A 20,831-nucleotide genomic window follows, 5' to 3' on the forward strand; every position below is an offset into this window, starting at 1 on the left:
ATCACCAATGATGGCCACCATCTGCACAATATCATATTCAAAACCAATTGAACATAAACTGTATTCCATGCACTTTTATGTAATTCTGAACAGCATTTATCATGCCTTTTTTTTTTTTTTAACCTCTCAAATCTGGGAAGCCACTCGCACATGTGCTGTGTAATGACCGCTGATACGATCACTTTACTTTATACATCGCAGGGGCTGGCGCATCTTCCTGGATGGGATTTTTAATCTATTAATGCGGGGGGGGGGGAAAGATACACATATATACATACATGTGTATGTATGTGTATATATATATATAAGGATGTATATGTATATTTTTTTTATTTTTATTTTTTTATAGGCACCAAAACGAAATTTGGCCTGTTATCTCCCCATTCCCACCCAAACTAAAAAATTTCTGGTGCCCCTGCTTCAGTGGTAAGAGCCTAAGGGGGAGATGTAATCAAACCTTAGGGAGTGGAGAAGTTGCCCATCAGTAATCTAGCACAGTCTATAAAGAAATCAGTTAGAAGAAAAAGACTTTTAGAACATCTCCATCTATTTACAAAGCCTTGAACGAAGATGAAGTGGATGGAGATAAAGTACCAGCCAATCAGCTCCTAACTGACATGTCATAGGCCGAGTTTGAATAATGACAGTTAGGAGCTGATTGAGTGGTACTTTATCTCCATGCACTTTATCTCCATCTAAGGCTTAGTAAATAGACCCCTAAATCATTGCATTTCAAATTAGGACCATGCATCTGAGGACACAGTGAGTCTTAAATCCGGCCACAAGGACGTATGTTAACTAACACTCAAAATGAAGCAACTCCGTTTTATTGCATTTAAAAAAAAAAAAAAAAATCAGGTCATCCTAGAATTTTTTTTTTTGAAAGCCAGGATCATTTGGAGATAAAACACATCTAACAAGTAACAATTCCAGAACCCTGTACACTGAGAATATGCGACACCGGCTGACTGCCAACCAGAAATAGACCCATCTGTTATGTAACAGCTGAATATAAAAAGAAAGGCAAATATTTTAACATGTTTATGGCATTGTCTTGTTTAAAATATTGAAGCCTTTTATTGGGTCTGTTATTTGTTATAAACGTGCAACAAACAAACAAACAAAATAGATTTCTTAAGAACACAGCACAATAAGTGCATAACCGGGGTGACAGACCCCTGCCACTCACAGAACTTCCTCTATAATCAACACATCTATAAAACAAACAGAAATGAAGTAAATGGATTCTCTCCAGGTATAAATGCATATCATGCTGCTCTAATAATGATCATAAGGAGGCCAATAAAACGGCTAAATGATCTGTGATGTTATACTAACAAATATAAGCGCACGTTTCCCCCATTCTCTTCATTTACTAATGACATCTAGTTCTGCAAAACTACAAATGTAGATCTGCGTGCGTGCGTGTGTGTATAAATAAATATACATCTATTTATTTATCACGTATGTGGCAATCAGCTATGTGAGGAAGCAATAGTATACACATTTTATTAGACAGACAGACAGACAGACAGACAGACAGACAGACAGACAGACAGACAGACAGACAGACAGAAAACATATCTATATCCAGATTTACTAAGGGGTATATTCAATAACTGTCGGAAGCTGCAGTCTTGTCAGAAAGACGGCAGCTTCCGACAGTTTTAGGTCAGAAGGGGTTCCGACCTATTCATTACGACCCCAGTTATTCAGACAAATCGGGAAACCCGACTTGCCAGAATTCTGTCGGAATGCGCGCTGAAACCGCCGATCAGCGTGCATTGTCGGAAGCGGGGCCAAACCAGACAGGTTTTAGCCCCGTTTCCGACAATCTCAATCCGACTTTAAAAAAAGTCGGATTGAGATGAGTGAGATGAGAGCAGGAGATGGGGGAGCAGTGGGGAGAGCAGGAACCCAGCGGCAGCGTCCACCCGGCTCCAGCAAGCGAGGTCCCGCTTGCTGGAGCCGGGTGGATGCTGCTGTGAGCCTCCGCTGCTGCAGCCGCTGCCTCCCCGTCTCCACCCCCCCCCCCCCCACCGTCCGCTCCATTCCCTCCGCTGTCTCATCCTCATCGCCGCTGACATCACCTCCTCCCGGCGCGGCAAACAGCTCCCTTCCCCCGGCGCCGCTGACAGCAGCAGGACATGACAACAGAAGCAGCCAAATCAGACAGTCGGATTTGGACGCTCTTTTGAATAGGGGTTGTCTGCTCCATTCCGACAACTGCATGTCGGAATGGACCCGACTCTTCTTGAATATACCCCTAAGCGGCTATATCTAGATTTACTAAGCTTTTGCAAGCCACATTTTCTCAGCGTTTATTATTTCAAAATATAATATGACCATAATATTATATGCAAAACTAGGTGTGTTTTTTGCATTTCGGGATCAAAACCATCACTTTGTAAATCTAGGCCATGAGGTCCGACACCTCCTCCCTCATTGTTAGTCTGCTAAAGATCAGTATATCTAAGCAATGGTGTATGTTAGGTAGGGTAGGGATCATACTTTGTTTTTCATGGAGTGTATTGAGGCCCAGGCTTCAGGTCCTGCCATTCCACTTGTGTGACCATCATGACTTTTACTGGTACGGTACACTCCGGAATGTCACTACAGTAGTTTGCATTTGTTTACGAAGCGGTGGGGAGATGGGTGAGGCCTAAGATTGGAGGGCGGAGACTGAGGGCGGACCCCGGGTCCAATACACTAGTATACTGTATATAGGTGAGTGTGTATATAGTGTACAGATAAGTACAAGTGAATAAACACTGTTTATACCTATGTTTTGTTCACATTAGGCATGTCTGGATAGGACATTGCTTCTTACATATTATAAACATCAGAACGATTAATAGTTTCTTATCTAACAGCTGCTGTAAAAGTAGACGATCCCCCAAACTTATGTGCTAGAGTTAGCACTGTATTGGGGGGGAAATGTCTGTGCCACATGCAACAGAGGGTTGGCATCACGTGACCGGCGATCGGGAGACCACCGGTCACCATACCGACGTCAGGATCCCGGCATTGAGATGCCCGGCGGGGGAGGCGGGTGCAACAAAACCCCTTGCTGGCTTGGTGGTGAGCTGCGCTCACCATAGGTTCTAGTCCCACTCTATGGATGTCGTGGACACCCACGAGTGGGAATAGTCCCTGTTAGTCGGCATGCCGAATGTTGGGATTATGAGGGGGCGGGATGTAGGTTGCATCCAGTAACTGTTTCTTATTCAGGCACATCCAAAGTGTCATATGTATGAAATAATAAAATGTCCCACAGATACATATTTCCAGGTAACATTTTCTCTATTTCTGTTTTGCTACTTAATGGATAACGGCAGTGTCGTAACTAGACATGTTAGCGCTGTGTGCAAGAAACGGCCTCGGCGCCCCCCCCCTATATGCAAAACAGGAGCAATGCGCGCCGCAGGCGTGCAAAATATATATAGGGGCGTGGCTTCATGGGGAAGGGGTGTGGCCACAAAATAATGCCAATTCATATTACTGTGCACAGTAGTCTCTATTATTCAAATTACACCGCACAGTAGCACCACTACACCAGGTAGAGCCCCTTTTACACATTATGGCAGACAGATTCACCTTTTAACACATTACGGCAGACAGCGTCCCCTTTTTACGCATTACGGCAGACAGCGTCCCCCTTTTTACACATTACGGCAGACAGCGTCCCCTTTTTACGCATTACGGCAGACAGCGTCCCCCTTTTTACACATTACGGCAGACAGCGTCCCCTTATTACACATTGCGGCAGACAGCGTCCCCTTATTACACATTGCGGCAGACAGCGTCCCCTTACTACACATTGCGGCAGACAGTGTCCCCATACTACACATTACAGCAGACAGCGTCCCCTTTTTACACATTATGGCACACAGCGTCCCCTTATTACACATTACGGTAGTGCGCGTCCCCTTATTACAATTACGGTAGAGCGCGTCCCCATATTACACATTACGGCAGACAGCGTCCCCCTTTTTACACATTACGGCAGACAGCGTCCCCCTTTTTACACATTACGGCAGACAGCGTCCCCCTTTTTACACATTACGGCAGCCAGTCCCCATTTTTACACATTACGGCATACAGCGTCCCCTTTTTTACACATTACGGCAGACAGCGTCCCCCTTTTTACACATTACGGCATACAGCGTCCCCCTTTTTACACATTACGGCAGACAGCGTCCCCCTTTTTACACATTACGGCAGCCAGTCCCCATTTTTACACATTACGGCATACAGCGTCCCCTTTTTTACACATTACGGCAGACAGCGTCCCCCTTTTTACACATTACGGCAGACAGCGTCCCCCTTTTTACACATTACGGCAGCCAGTCCCCATTTTTACACATTACGGCATACAGCGTCCCCTTTTTTACACATTACGGCAGACAGCGTCCCCCTTTTTACACATTACGGCATACAGCGTCCCCTTTTTACACATTACGGCAGACAGCGTCCCCATTTTTATACATTACGGCAGACAGCGCCTCCTTTTTACACATTACGGCAGACAGCGCCTCCTTTTTACACATTACGGCAGACAGCGTCCCCTTTTTACACATTACTGCAGACAGCGTCCCCTTAATACACATTACGGCAGACAGCATCCCCCCTATTACACATTATGGCAGACAGTCCCTACACGCACACACAGCCTGTCACACCACACCCCCCCACTCGTACCAACTTTACCTCCAGGAGAGCTGTAGCAGAGATGGACGCAGACAGACCAGCTAGCAAAGTCGGGGGCGTGACATAATCGCAGACCCGTGGCCACGCCCCCTTTCAGCACCGATAGGCGGCCTGGGAGACTAGGAGGCGCAGAACCGGACATACGACAAGCACATCCAGCGTCCTGATCCGCCGCTGCAGCTACAGTGCTTTTGCAGGCGACCACTGAGCAGCGCGGGCCTGCAGGTGTTGCCGGCGGTCCTGCGCCCTCAGTGCACATGCGCTGTGTGCCAGGCACCGCCGGCACACACCTAGTTACGGCACTGGATAACGGTCACTGGTAGTCTAATGATATGGGGCAGGGGGACTCGGCAGGGATTTCATATCCCAATTTAAGGCATATTCTGAGAAAGGGACTGCGTGCTGTGGGAAGGGTCAGCGATATACGTGTGTGTATATATATATATATATATATATGTACGTACGTACGTACGTACGTGTGTATGTGTATATATATATATATATATATATAAAAGAGATCTTATATATGTAGAAAAAGCAGCATGGCATGATACACAAGGTGCCAGCAAGCATGGCATGATACACAAGGTGCCATCCAAGGTGACAACAGTCCTGGATGAAGGTGCTCATGGGACACCGAAAAGGCCGTTGAGACTATACTGATGTTTGCCGGAGCCTATTGGACCATGCCTATTACTGACCACCCTGGCAGGCTTGTATGATTTCTGTTGTCCTAGCCTTGGATTAATGCATTTTGTGTATCATGTCATGCTGCTTTTTCTACATATATAAAATCTTTTTTTGCATTACCTTTTGGATGAACTACATATATAGATAGATAGATATATCTATCTATCTAGATATATCTATAGATATATCTATCTAGATATATCTATCTCTATCTATCTATCTAGATATATCTATCTCTATCTATCTAGATATATCTATCTCTATCTATCTATCTAGATATATCTATCTCTATCTATCTATCTAGATATATCTATCTAGATATATCTATCTCTATCTATCTATCTAGATATATCTACCTCTATCTATCTATATATATATATATATATATATATATATATATATATATACACACACACACACACACACACAGGTACACCACCGATTGTCCGGCATCCTCGGTTCCAGTGCCGTGCCGGATTATCGATTTTGCCGGATTAACGGTGGAAACTAATTTTGCACCTTCAGAACATTTCTAAAGCAATAAATAGTAAAATATATGTTACAGTATAATATTAATTAATGAATAAACACAGTAGTGTATGCAAAACTGTTTATAAGCAAAACAGGTATCAGGTACGTTTTGAACAACCATTAACAGTAAGTGAAACAGTCACTACAAGGAAAGTACTAAACCTCATGCAAAATGACACTAACTCTTACCCTCCCACAGCCCAACTCCCACTACAACCTACCCTATACCTTCCACAGCCCAACTCTAAACCTTCCACAGCCCAACAACCTACCCTATACCTTCCACAGCCCAACTCTAAACCTTCCACAGCCCAACTCCTATTACAACCTACCCTATAACTTCCACAGCCCAACAACCTACCCTAAACCTTCCACAGCCCAGCTCTAAACCTTCCACAGCCCAACTCTAAACCTCCCACAGTCCAACTCCCACTACAACCTAATCATCAGCTTGGTCTTGAAGTATTTCAGGTGGGACAGTTGCATCTGGGATGTCTGGGGAACAGGGACCTGATCTAGAACTTGGAGGAATTGGAGATGCTAGAGACCAGGTACTGCTCTTAGGCACATTCTTGCATAGCTTCTTAAACATGACATCAAGGCGAGGTTGTTTCATAAGTTTTGACCTTTCCCTGTACAATTTTTCTTTCATCAAGTGAAAATGCATTAGCTCTTGTTCTGTCACAAAGTTACGTTGTTCTAGTCCTTTGATTAGCTCACTTATCTCAATCAGCTTGTCAATACCAGTGGGGATTTCAATAACATTTTCTTCTTCACTGATCATTTCAGTGATTTTTGCAGGATTCAAAACCATATCTATAATAATTTCAGAGTCAGTACAGTGACGCACAACAGGTGTTTCAACGTCAACCTCCATCCACTCTGCCAGATTTTCTTCGTTCAGCCTACTTGATAGGTTGTTGGCAGCAGTTGCAGTACAAGTTTTTGCATATTCAAGTAACTCAAGAACACATTCATCATCATTTGCTACGCGAAATCCTGTGAAGGCAATACTGGGATCTTCATCAGGTGCATTTTCAAACACCATGGCAGGCCACAACTTATGCCAACCATTCTTTAGTGTTAACGAATTTACATTCTCCCAGGCACTAGCAACAAACCAAAGTACATCTTTCATGTTAAAGTCTTTGATAAACGACTCAATAGGCTTGCCTGAATTCACCACATCTAGCATGCGTTTCATGAAAAGTGTACGATACTTTGCCTTCATAGAGCGCAATATTCCTTGATCTTGTGGTTGGATAAGAGATGTACAGTTTGGTGGTAAGTATGCTGTAAACACGTCATTCTTGCGCAGTTCAGCTCTAGGGTGAGCTGAACAGTTGTCCAGAATAAGAAGGATTTTGCAGTCCTCTGGTAGGCCTACAGATGTGCAGTGTGTTCTGGCTTCTGCCACAAAATACTTTTCAAACCACTCTAGCATTAACTCGGTGGTAATCCATCCATTTTTATTTGCACGATAAATTACAGGATACACTTTAACACCTTTTAAAACCCTAGGGCATTTACTTTTTCCGATCACTAATGGCTTGCATCGGTGAGTTCCGGCAGCATTGGAGCAACCTAGGACAGTAACTCTGTCCTTAGATTGTTTAAACCCTGTGGGGGCTTCTTCATCCTCCATTGATAAAGTTTTCCTAGGGGTACATCGCCAATACAGTGCAGTTTCATCGGCATTATTAACTTGCTGGGGGGTGAGGTTTTCATCAGCCACAAGCTTTGCAAACTCATCCACATAGTCATCAGCTGCTTCATGGTTTGCAGACCGTTTTTCACCACACACTTTACGCATCAAAATTCCATGACGTGTCTTAAACCTATGCAGCCATCCTTCACTGTAATCACACTCATAGTCCAGTTTTAGTGCTTTATGATACAACTTAGCTTATTCCTGTACCATGATGCCTGACAAGTCTACACCATCACTCCGACGTTGTCGAAACCATTCCAACAACACTCGATCAAGCTCAGTGCTTTTACCAGATTTCATAGTTTTCCTAATGCTCATTTGCTTCTTAGATTGACTTTCTGCAAAGAACTGTAATATTTTCTCCCTGTGTTTTTTTATGTCATACACTGTTGAGGAACCGAGACCGTATGTATCACACAGCTTCTTTACTGAAACACCGCGGTCTCAGTTTCGTAATATCTCAACTTTTGCCTGCACCGACATAGACTTGTGTTTACGCTTTATACCTGTACCATCACTGTTCTTGGAAGGCATAGCAGCACTACTGTCACTTGAACTGTCTGCGGACGCCATAACAGCCCCACTGATGCTTGCTGTGTCACCTGCAGTGCCCTCAGAAGCTGTACTCACTGACACTTGCTCAAGCTGTGCGTTCCGCCCATGTGCGGTACTTGCTGTGACCTTGGACGCCATAACAGCCCCACTGTTGCTTGCTGTGTCACCTGCAGTGCCCTCAGAAGCTGTACTCACTGACACTTGTGCACGCTGTGTCTTCCGCCCATGTGCGGTACTTGCTGTGACCTTGGACGCCATAACAGCCCCACTTATGCTTGCTGTGTCACCTGCAGTGTCCGTGGAAGCTGTACCCACTGACACTTGCGCGTATTGCGTGTTACGCCCATGCGCAGAAAATGTTCCGGATTAAAGGATGTCCCTAACCCTTTTTAATCCGGACAAATCAAAATTGTCCGGATTAAAAGAGGTTCCGGATCATCGGTTGCCGGAAAATCGGTGGTGTACCTGTATATAGATATATCTATAGATATATAGATATATCTATAGATAGATAGATAGATAGATATATCTATAGATAGATAGATATATAGATAGATAGATAGATAGATAGATAGATATATCAACAGCAACAATTGCATTACAATTTATTTTTTTTGTTCCTTGGTTATCATCTACTATTTTTTACTAGATGCAGCAAAACATGTCAGATTAAAACATTGGAATGTAAATTGTGCCTACTTTTCAAGTTCTCTCTTTTATCGGGAAGTTTAGCATTGGCAGGCAGAGAGCTGCATGTTTGATCTTACATTTAAGGGAAAGATCACTACCACGCACGGCAATTACTGAGTATTAAAAGGAAAATAGAAATAAAGTATGTTTTCACTGTCATTTCCTATGCTTTCCCAAACTGCATTCAGAGTTGACGCTCAGATTTGGTACACTTGTTTTCTTTGAAGCGGAAAAGAGAGGCATCAAGATAGAGATGGCATTAATATAGAGAGGACTGTCTTTCTAGCGTTTGTATAATCTCCTGTTCATTTGGGCTCCTCCAGGTGCTCTTCTTTTCAAAAAAACATACTGGTGGGTTAACCGTACCTTCCAACATTGGTGGTCTTGTCAATGGAACAAAGGGTTTGTCCCCAGCACCATGGGGAAATTATTATTATTAGTTTTTTATTAAATACCTTTTGTCATGTTGAGATACTGGCCTCTGCTACATGTTGCAGTGCCAAGTCCCCCCACAATTTGGGACAATCATCCTGATCATGGGACAGTGATAGGAGGTATAGGTTAGGGCCCCAATGTGTGAGTAACTAGGTCAGTGTGTGTCTACCAGTAGTGGGAAAATTGTAAACTACCCTGGTGGGATCAGTACGAAATCCCGCTCGACAGGATCCTGGCGGTCCGAATACCGACACCGGTATCCCGATCAGCACAATCCCGACAGGGGGGCGAGCGCAACGCAGCCCCTTGCGGGCTCGCTGAACTCGCTACGCTCGGCACACTAATTTGTTCTCCCTAATTTGTTCTCCCACTAATTTGACACCCACGGAGGGAGAATATGTTGGGATTGTGCCGCTCGGGATTCCGGTGTCGGTATTCCGACCGCCGGGATTCCGTCCGGCGGGATCTTGACCGCATCCCATCCCTGGTACAGAGACTGATGTGAATGAATAAGCATTTGCTGATTGCAAGGCGCTGTGCAATACATAATCACAGTATATAAAACAGTGTATCGCACAGCATTGGTACTACTGTTGAGGTGAGAAATATTAAAACTTCAAATTTACTAAAAACCTACAGTCACTGGGTATCAGTAAGTGGTCTGTTCTATCACAAAGTCTTACCCGCCGAGTCTATGCAGTGGGTGAACTTTAATGCATGGAACTAACTTTGCAAAAAAACAGATATTTTTAAAGCTGCAATTGTGATCACAATAAAGAGCCTTTTCCTCCAGACTTGTATAGAAGGCCTCACCCAATCTGTTTAAGTGAATCCAGTATCTAACACGGATGTTACTTTAGTGAGGACTCTGCAGCTAGCAACATTAATGCGAAAAAAGGATCTATCCAAGTGGATTCGGGCGCTAGAAGTGAGGTGCCTCACTAAGCTGCAGCCAAGGAAAGGTGGAAGTCACTCACAAGGTACAAACAAAAAGGGAGGCTGCGCTCAAGGAAAGCAATTTAATAAAAATCACACAACATGAATTCATGTGATTTAAAAATAGAAATAGTTTACCCTGTGCACTGGGTCAGGATATATATAAGCATATGCTTGAAAGGAACCGTTCCAAATAGTGCCCTTTAATATATTGGAGTCCAAGTCTCTTGTATATAATGAGAGTCCAATACGTAAATTACGTGCACCTTTAGAGGAATAGGCAGTAGAGTAAGTCCCATAAGATTGGTGGGTACCTCATGAAAAACCTGACGCGTTTCGCTGCGTATAGCTTGCAGCTTCTTTCAAAAAGCTGCAAGCTATACGCAGCGAAACGTGTCAGGTTTTTATTCACTGGATCAGGACCTGCTTTTCCTTGGATCCGAACCAGCCCCTGCTCTCTGCCAGCCAAACAGAGAAGTCTCAGAGAGGCATCATTCGAAACACCGTGCTGCATGAGGTACCCACCAATCTTATGGGACTTATAGGCCCTACACACTGGCCGATTTTCAGAAAGATATGAACGATCTCGTTCATAAATGAACGAGAACTCATTCATATCTTTCAGTGTGGAGACTCCAGCGATGAACGATGCGCGTCCCCGCGCTCGTTCATCGCTGGTCTCCCGTCGGCTGTGCATGCAGGCCAATATGGACGATCTCGTCCATATTTGCCTGCACTTCAATGCAGCCGCGTGACGGTGGGAGTGAAGAAACTTCACTCCCCCCGTCACTGCCCCCCCGCTGCCGGGTCGCTCGTCGGCCGTATCGGCCATCGGGCACCTCGGCGGCGCATCGGGAAATGAGTAGGGCCCATTACTCTACTGCCTATTCCTCGAACGGTGCACGTAATTTACGTACTGGGTTCTCATTATATACAAGAGACTTTTGCTATTGGACTCCAATATATTAAAGGGCACTATTTGGAACAGATCCTTTCAAGCATATGCCTATATATATCCTGACCCAGTGCACAGGGTAAACTATTTCTATTTTTAAATCACATGAATTCATGTTGTATGTGATGTATTATACAGTACTGTGATTTTTATTAAATTGGTATTTTTATATTTTACAATTCAATTTAAGCATTCCTCTTTCCTTGAGCGCAGCCTCCCTCTTTGTTTGTAGCTAGCAACATTAGTAAGCCAATTCCAGCGGCATACCGTACTCTTAATATCATTAAATCTCAATTCCTTTACTTTCAAAGTAGGTTCTATAGAAGGGGTTATTAATTTCATTAATATCAGATTGCTGCTGCTGCTACTGATAAGCTTTATTATAGAGCCCATGTTATGATTGGCATTTGGCTACCCCTTGTACAGTTGCCTTCGCACTAGAACAGGGGTGGGGAACGTCCGGCCCGCAGGCCGTATAAGGACCGCACAGCCACTTCATTCGGCCTGGCGGTACACCTAACCCAGGGAGATGCCGGGCGCCCGCTTGGATTTTGTGGACGCCCCGGCTCCTTCCCTTCAGTGGCAGCCGGAGACAGGAGCTCATTCCTGAGCCCCAGCTTCCGGCTCAGGCAGCGTGTGGCGCTATGGGAGAGACAACATGATGTCTCTCCCATAGTTCCGAGGAGCGGGCGGCCAGGCGGAGGGCAGCAGTCCGGAAAAAGGAGCGGGGCTGGTGAGTATTGTGTTTTTTTGTTTCTTTTTGTGTGTGTGAGAAGCGGCGCTACTAGGGGGCATAACTACAGGGGGCATATCTACTGAGGGTATAACTACAGAGAGGAAAACCTACTGGGAGGGTTTATCTACTGAGGGTACAACTACAGAGGGGACGACCTACTGGGGGTATATCTACTGGGGGCATAACTACAGAGGACATAACTACTGACTGGGGGCATATCTACTGACTGGGGGCAGGCTAATTTTTAAGTTCATAATTTTTGTATGGCCCTTGAAGGATTTTATAAATATCCAAATGACCCTTGGTAGAAAAAAAGGTTCCCCACCCATGCTCTAGAACAATCAGTGTGTTGCTGTAAGAAGGGATGGATATAGTACCAGCCAATCAGCTCCTAACTGTCATGTTACAGGCTGTGTTTGAAATATGACAGCTCGGAGATGGTACTTTATCTCCATCCACTCTATCACTCCCCAAGGCTTAGTACATAGACCACATAATTTGAAGGAAGAATGTGAATCCAATCATATGATGCTAAAAACAAACTCTTTGACAAGATGCAGCCTACTGGTATCCAAGTCTTTCAACTGGATCACAATAAATGTTGTGTTACGGTTTGGGGTTTCCCATCATTATAAACGGATTCTCAAAACGTTTACAATTTATTACATAACAATCTTTATAAAAAGTGTCCCACAGAAGAGTGTTCAGTCCTTAAACATGGCCACCCTACAGATCTACATTCTTCAAACTGAAATAAGTTTTTAGTTCGAGGCGTCTGTCCAGGTTTGCGCAAACGTTGGTAAATAAATTGTACACGGAGACCTGTGGAAAACAATTGCATGGGGTCGACTGTTTAAGGGTTATCTTCTGTTATTAAAGATTTTCTATAATTCATGTTTTTTATTTAAAAGAAAACACTTAGTAATTTAATTGACATCTTCTACGTTTCAGCGTCGAATTGGATTTCAAGCAGCAAGAAGACAAACTACAACCAGTATTGAAAAAACTCCATCCCATTGAGGAAACTCAGGTTGCACCTTTGCCTTACCCTGCAGAGAGTTACACATCAACTCCCAAGCAAAAAGCTAAAACAGAATCAAAAAAACATGGAAGATGGAAACTCTGGTTTCTTTAGCTAAAACTAAAAATATATATTTAAAAAAAAAAAATATCAAGCCTGTGGCCTTCTTAGGCACATACCTGAAATACAACAGATCATCGACAAAGGGATCTTGTTAACGCAATGTTATCAAGGAGGAAATGGCTGGGCAGTATGCAGATACCTACTGTGCGTACCAAAAAGGCCTTTATACTTGCAATTCAATGGCAGAAGCAAGGTATAAAAATCACAACATGCCAACTTTTCCTAGCAGTCCTCTTTGTGGGATGTAAAATCTGGATTTCAAACTTTTGTTACCAAATGTGAAGAAAAAGAAAAATTATGGTATGAATTTTTCTCTTTTTCCTCCTTTCTTTCCCCTGGTCCTGCATAAACCTACGGCTATAATTTGGGTCCCGGTTCCTTTTACGTTTTAAACGTGAATTTAAAGAAGAAAAATTATAAAGGGGTCTTTTATTTAATGCTTTGTTTCAAAACACAAGCAGGGGATGAGTGCAGTTCTCAGCACATCCAAATTTGGAGAAAGCACAAATTTTCAAATGGTTGGAGACCAGCGAAAATCTCAAAAGATGTGACTAAACAGGTTTGCCTTCCCATGCTACTGAATTATATTTTTCAGTCATTGGCATGTTTATTTTAATAGAACAGAAATGACATTTAAAATTGCTCAAGTGCGAGCAGCCAGGCATATCCCAAAGTCAGAACATGCCTTTAATCTCATTGTTCGTTGACAGGGTCAAGGCTATGGGACACTATGTTTTCTTAGTTCTAATTTCTAATGTTTTCGTACCCAAAAACCCCCAAAACTATGAAGTTCTGGCTAAATTTCATAACTAATGTTGGAATACTGTTGGTCTTAACATTATGTTTTGTATTCTAAAGTCTCAAAATGCCATACCAATGTAAAAGAAGCCAAGATTTATTAATTTATTTTTCGCTTTAATTTGGCATTACGCTTTGTTACAATAGGTCATAGAGATCTACAAATTTTTCCAATAAAAATGGTTTAATTTAGAGAAGTGCAATTTACATTTATTAGTCATTGTCTGTTTAAGCAAACTATGTATATTGGGTATTTTCTAGCTAATTTTAAAGGAAGCAATTACATGTAAATTTAATCTTTAATTCATGCAATGTTAAAACTTAATGGTGGGTTGTTTCACTACTTAGTATAACCTTACAATCTTAATACTTGATTGTAATTGTTAGGACTTACTTAGAAATCATAGTATAATAAGACATTACACTTGTTATATGCCCCTAAGCCCACCCCCTACCCCCCCCCCCACCAAAAAAAAAAACCCCACAAAAATTATTTTTTGCAATATACCCCGTAGCTTGTAAGATGTTTGGATGCAGAGAATGTTTACTTTTTCTACTGTATCTTCACAGTGGTAGTCTCCCAGAAAGAGTGATAATATAAGGGTTATATTCCTGAGAAATTATTATTAATATTGTTAAGTAATTTTATACAGAATTTTACACATTTATTGGGAGATCACAAAGATTTGGCTTGCGTCATGGATAAAGTGATGGAGCTATTCAATTAAAGACCCACAATCAACACACAGACCCACAATCAACACACAGGCTGCTCCCATGCTTATTTGTGTTTGCACCCTACAAAAGTGTGAGCAGAAATAAGCATTAAATGCTTATGTGATGCTGGCGGCTTTCTGATTGAATAGCTCTGTGCGCTTTTACCTGTGAGAAAACACTGTGTGACACAACCTACACTAACTGCTCTTCCCCTTGAAGTGTCTACTGCTTATTCAATTAACACACAAGCTCTTTTTTTCAAAAGTGATCCAAAATACCTGGTTACAAATCAATTAACACTGAAAAGGCAGCCAATGAACAAAACAGCATATTGTTAATTAGCTGCTGCATATTGGGGATGTGCCATATATTACACAAACACATCAGAATAATTTCCTACATTAGTTCACAGAAAATGTTTAAGAGGTTTTATGAATTATTGTATAGGTCATGTAGCCAGTTTTTATCTTTAATTTAGACTTTAGATCTGGGATTTAAAATGGCAAATCATATCTAAATTGCATTTTTGGAATGTAACAAACAGCTTATGTTACAACACTACGGAGTGTAAGGAAATAAAAGTTCAATTCATTATTTAGAAGATAAGAAAAAACAATGCATGTATGATCTTTGAGCGTTTTTTCAATGCTGGGATATATCAATTGGAACAAGAAGGGGGCAGATGTATTAAGCCTGGAGAAGTGATAAAAGTCGTGATAAAGCAGTGATAAATGGAAAGTGATAATGCATCAGCCAATCAGCTCCTAACTGTTCATTTACATATTGGAGCTGATTGGCTGGTACGTTATCACATTGCACTTATCACTGCTTTATCACTTCTCCAGGCCTAATACATCTGCCCTAGGGTACTTTATTTGCTATCACTGTGTGATAATTTGAAACAAGTGTATGGATTGTGCATTTTTAATTAATACTGTACAAATTGTTATCATGCCCAGGAAAAAAAAGGAGATGTTTTATGAGAACTACTGTCAGACTAACTTAATAGGGCTACTAAAAATGTACATAAAAAATATTAAATTATTTTTGTGTATAAACTAGTATGTGTAAAGGGAATATAGTGATCATGTGCCAAGAAGGAAGTGCAATTGTTTTATTTGCAGGGTGGGGGTGAAATATTACTGTATTTTTTAATGTTTTTTAATTAAAGATACATATGTTTATATTGCACAATTAAAATTATGTCCCCAAATAAAGTATTGCCCATATATTATGATTAAATCAGTAGAATAGTATATTAAATGAAACTCTGGTTTCAATTTGAAAATAAAGGTTGATTTTTTTTTATATTTTTCACTAATTAGCCGTGCTTCAAATAAATATTACAATGAATCACTTGTACTTAAAGATGACTAAAATACTCTTATTTAGGATGATTATTTTTAAATTACTGTTACTGTATTTTATGTATATATTTTAGGAAAGATTTACAACATTGTCTTCATATTTACAATGGTAAGTAAATTGCATATTTTTCTACACGATTGTAATGTTTAAGAAAAATACATAAAAATCAATTTTAAAAAAAGCATAGGCCATGACTTGGCCATTTCTTTAGGGTCACAGGTTAGGGCTTTGAAACATGCTTTTTGAATAAGCTGAAATAGACCCATAGTAATGCGCTATCTGTGCTTTTGATTGTACCATCGGATATGCCAGTGGTTCTCAAATGCGGTCCTCAAAGCACCCCAACCATCCAGGTTTTAAGGATATCCATGCTTAGGCATAGTTGACTTAATTAGTACCTCCGTCAGTTTGATTATACCATATGTGCATAAACAGAGATACAGGGCCGGATCTAGGGGGGGGGGGGGGGGGGGAGATCGCCCCCCTAACACAGTCATAGCCATGCCCACTTTTGAGCAGAAGAGAGCTCTCCGGGGAGAGCCCGAGGCAGAACGATGTGCTGCAGCTTATACCACAGCTGCACAGAGGAGCAAGGATTACAGAGCATTTGCCCCTCACTTGCTGTTGTGTGGGTACTAGGGCTAATAAATACAATTACACCATAGCACAGTCACATGTACATAGAACAATCACAAAGCTCTATCTCAGTCTCACTCAAAAAGTTCAGTCAGAATTGAGAGGAGGAGGAGTTAGGATTGCAGATGGGAGGAGCTGGGACTGTAGAGGGAGGAGTCAATATTAAACAGTAAACCGCCCCCCCCCCCCCTAAAGAAAAGTCTAGATCCGTCCCTGCAGAGATATCCCTAAAACCTGGAATGTTGGGGTGCCTTGAGGATCACATTTTGGGAACCACTGGTACAGCCAAAGATACTGAGGTATTTATCACAATGAAGTAGGATTACTTTGCAAAAAAACTGTGTCTCTTGACGGGGGCTGCAAACTTCAATGCATTGATCAGTATATGAACTAAAACCCCATTGTTTACTATGCTGAGTGCAGATCCTCTGATTTTTATGTAACAATTACAGGGGTGTCCTCATACATTAGCGCTCAATACGCCATGCCTTGCGAGATGCCTGGAGTGAGTGAGCCGGCGGTTCCCAGGCAGCTCTGCTAACATTGGGTGTTCTAAGTCGCACAAGCAGACTATGCGGATTAAAATTATACGTGGCATGCCTATATTCTGCAGACGGAAAACATTGTGATGTAGCATTTTGTATGCAGATACAGCCACGGAGAACATAGGAATGCCACATATAATGATCAGCAGAGCCTGCTTGTGCGTCATATTTGCATAGCGATGCGATATGGACATACATTTAGGGAAAAAATGCACACACAAAAATAACGTCCGCCATTAGTAAACGCACTAACCACTACGCATGACCAGAAGGGCTGTTTAACTTGACTGCAGCATCAATGTAGGACGGCACATCTGTAGCTGCAGTAACCAGCTCCGCTTAGATAGATAGATAGATAGATAGATAGATAGACAGACAGACAGACAGTAACGTTTCAAATCACTGTGATTCTTCTTCAAGCTCAACCATATATGAGACTGAAGACATAGTATGTTCAACCACCCAAGAGTGGTATATCTACCTTATAAAATGGTCCATTTTGTTACAAAATAGTTCTACGCGAGAGGATGTACAGTAGGGTGAAACAGATACAGAATAGGGAGAAAAAAAATAGTACTGTTCATGTTCTTTGAACAGATCATCATTGCACCAGTCATCTGAGGGGATGACTGATGTGTGGTCCTTTTTCTGTCAGAAATGTCAGTGAGGCAGGGATGGGCCGGCGTCAGTGAGGCAGGGATGGGCCGGCGTCAGTGAGGCTGGGATGGGCCGGCGTCAGTGAGGCTGGGATGGGCCGGCGTCAGTGAGGCTGGGATGGGCCGGCGTCAGTGAGGCTGGGATGGGCCGGCGTCAGTGAGGCTGGGATGGGCCGGCGTCAGTGAGGCTGGGATGGGCCGGCGTCAGTGAGGCTGGGATGGGCCGGCGTCAGTGAGGCTGGGATGGGCCGGCGTCAGTGAGGCTGGGATGGGCTGGCGTCAGTGAGGCTGGGATGGGCCGGCGTCAGTGAGGCGGGAATGGGCCGGCGTCAGTGAAGCGGGAATGGGCCGGCGTCAGTGAGGCGGGAATGGGCCGACGTCAGTGAGGCGGGGATGTGCTGCTGTCAGTGAGCAGTTTCTCTGTGAATGGTGCTAGTGTTACAGTTGTGGAGTGATACAGCTTTGGCTCTGTGATGGGGTTTTGGTGACAGCTGGAAGTAGTTCAGGTCTGCAGTCGTTGGAGGAAAAAATGCACGTCGTATGATCTTGTGTGTCCAATTATGTTAGTGGGATTTCTGTCATTATAATACACCTTTATACATCGTCCCGCCCACAGCACCCAGACGAACGAAACTGATGATAGTTAGCCTAAAACCTGCCTGGGAAAATTACCTACACAATGGAGAAAACCACATTGCAATTGTTTTAGTGGATTTGGAGTTTCTCTCCAACAGACAAGCAAATTTTCGTTTGTAAGATATATATATATATATATATATATATATATACCGTATTTGCCGGCGTATAAGACGACTGGGCGTATAAGACGACCCCCAACATTTCCACTCAAAATATAGAGTTTGTTATATACTCGCCGTATAAGACTACCCCCTTCCACACACCAAATAAAACGTAAAAGAACATCAGATTTGTGACATACTGTATATTATGACCTGATAAGAGATTTGGATAGGGAGTATTTATCAAGGTATGCATAAGAAGGGGGGAGGGGGCGAGGAGAAAGTTGTAAAATGTATAAAAGTATACCCCTGTGTGCATTTAGTGTTACCGGTTTCACATGAGTGCCATTAGTATTAGTATTAGTGCCATTACAGTACCTGTCATTGTCACCATTGTACGGCCACAACGCGACTGCAGCGCCTCCGGCCAGTCCCTGCATCTCCCTGTAATTGGCACTAGTGACCCGCCGCGGCCGCACTGGATATCGCGCGATACTGGATGGTGAGTAGAATGAGGTGGGCGGGCATCGGGAGGCCACTATGGGCACCGGGCGAGTATCGGAAGGCCACTATGGCAGCTATGTCTATCCCAACTGAAGTGCACCCGGCGTATAAGACGACCCCCCCACTTGGAGGCATGTTTTTCAGGGCAAAAAAGTAGTCTTATACGCCAGCAAATACTGTATATATATATATATATATATATATATATATATATAGTCCCTCTATTGCTGAATAAGCAAATGGCACGTCACTCCAGGTTACTGGAAAAAGGGTTTTAATGGTCCATGACAAATTCCATGGTCAAGCAATAGTTAAATATGCAGCATGGCAAATTCTCAACGGCTCGTTTCAAGACCTAGTCTCGTCTTCAGGATATATTGCCGCTGCTTGTGTGCTACATGGCTGAAAAGAGCATTAAATGCTGCGGAAAACAAAGTATCATATCAGGAGTGCCGGATAATTTAAAGATATATATATATATATATATATGCACACACACAAACGAAAAACTCGGCACTCACCGTAGCATGGTCACTTATCCTCACGACATCAATAAATAAATGATGGGGGTTTAGTTAGTGAATTTGCCAATGCACGGAGGCCTGCAAACCGCTCGCCAAGGTACCCCAACTTCATGCAGGTCCTACACTATCACAGAGTCTTATAAATTAAAACCTGGCAACTGTATCACACATAATATAACTGCAAATATGCCCACTAGGTTTAATGTGTACCTGCCCTATACCTTATGGCTTTTAAAAGGTACACTAGTCACCTGACACTGGCTGATAAATTACTAAAGAACAGCTGACACAGGTTTAGAACAATTGAGATTACATAGGGGTGCATGAAAAAGCCTGTGGTCACAGTTGATAAGAGTTAACCAAACTTTGTTTAAACGTTTAAAAAAAAATGGAGAACTGTAAAACTATTGGCAGAGATAAATACAACCCTTAAAGGTGTAACCAACTACGCATTTATATACTGTACTGAACATGCAAAAGTTCTTGTGCAAATACGGTTTTCCTTAAGTCAGTGTTACTTCATTATGAACTAATAAGCAGTAATAAAAAGGGCCAACATTCTGAAGGATGACACCTGTAAATGACAGACCTACTAATAAGGATTACATGATACAGAGATGTAAGGGAGCTTAGTACATGCAAACATTGGGTCACAATAGCAGAGCAGGAAAAGGTAAGAGCTAAAAATTGATTTACAGCATGATAACAATTACCATAGTAACCAATTATGTAGATGTCATTTCTCATCAATATCTTGCAATCTGATAATAAAAGCTGAGCAGTGCCAGGTATTGCGATAAGTGATATTACAGCCTGTGATAACATGGGTGAAGACCAGGATGTTCTTTGGGAGTCTGATGGCCTTGGAATACATTAACCCAGTGGTTCCCAAACTGTGTGCCGTGGCACCCTGGGGTGCCGCGGGACACTTGCAGGGGTGCCTCAGGTTGGTGGTCAAGGACCAATTCAAACTATTTATTGTCAATTTAATAGGCAAAACCAGTGCTGATGGCTTCCAGTTATAAAATATGTGGACAAACAGAAGCAAATCTTGTCCCTCACCACATAACTGACCCTAAGGATGACATATAAACATAATTTACTTAATCTAATATTTTTTTCTAAATTTCTCAATAAGAAACTTGTGGCCTAGGGGTGCCGTGAAAAAAAAATCTGACACTCCAGGGTGCCGTGACTCACAAAAGTTTGGGAACCACTGCATTAACCAATAAGTTACGTATCTGATGTTC

The 20,831-nt window shown here is 42.5% G+C and overlaps 2 protein-coding genes across 3 annotated transcripts in view; one reads left to right on the plus strand and one right to left on the minus strand.

Moving 5' to 3' along the window:
- The window catches only part of INSYN2A (inhibitory synaptic factor 2A), a 91,490-nt gene extending 75,574 nt beyond the window's left edge, over positions 1-15,916 (plus strand). The window contains exon 4 of the mRNA XM_063962226.1: positions 12,901-15,916. Within this exon, the coding sequence (XP_063818296.1) occupies positions 12,901-13,084 (184 nt within the window). The 3' untranslated portion in view covers positions 13,085-15,916. The remainder of the gene's footprint in view (positions 1-12,900) is intronic.
- The window catches only part of DOCK1 (dedicator of cytokinesis 1), a 649,074-nt gene that overhangs the window by 349,653 nt on the left and 278,590 nt on the right, over positions 1-20,831 (minus strand). The window lies entirely within an intron of this gene.

Source organism: Pseudophryne corroboree, chromosome 3, assembly GCF_028390025.1.
Source record: "Pseudophryne corroboree isolate aPseCor3 chromosome 3, aPseCor3.hap2, whole genome shotgun sequence".
NCBI lineage: Eukaryota > Metazoa > Chordata > Amphibia > Anura > Myobatrachidae > Pseudophryne > Pseudophryne corroboree.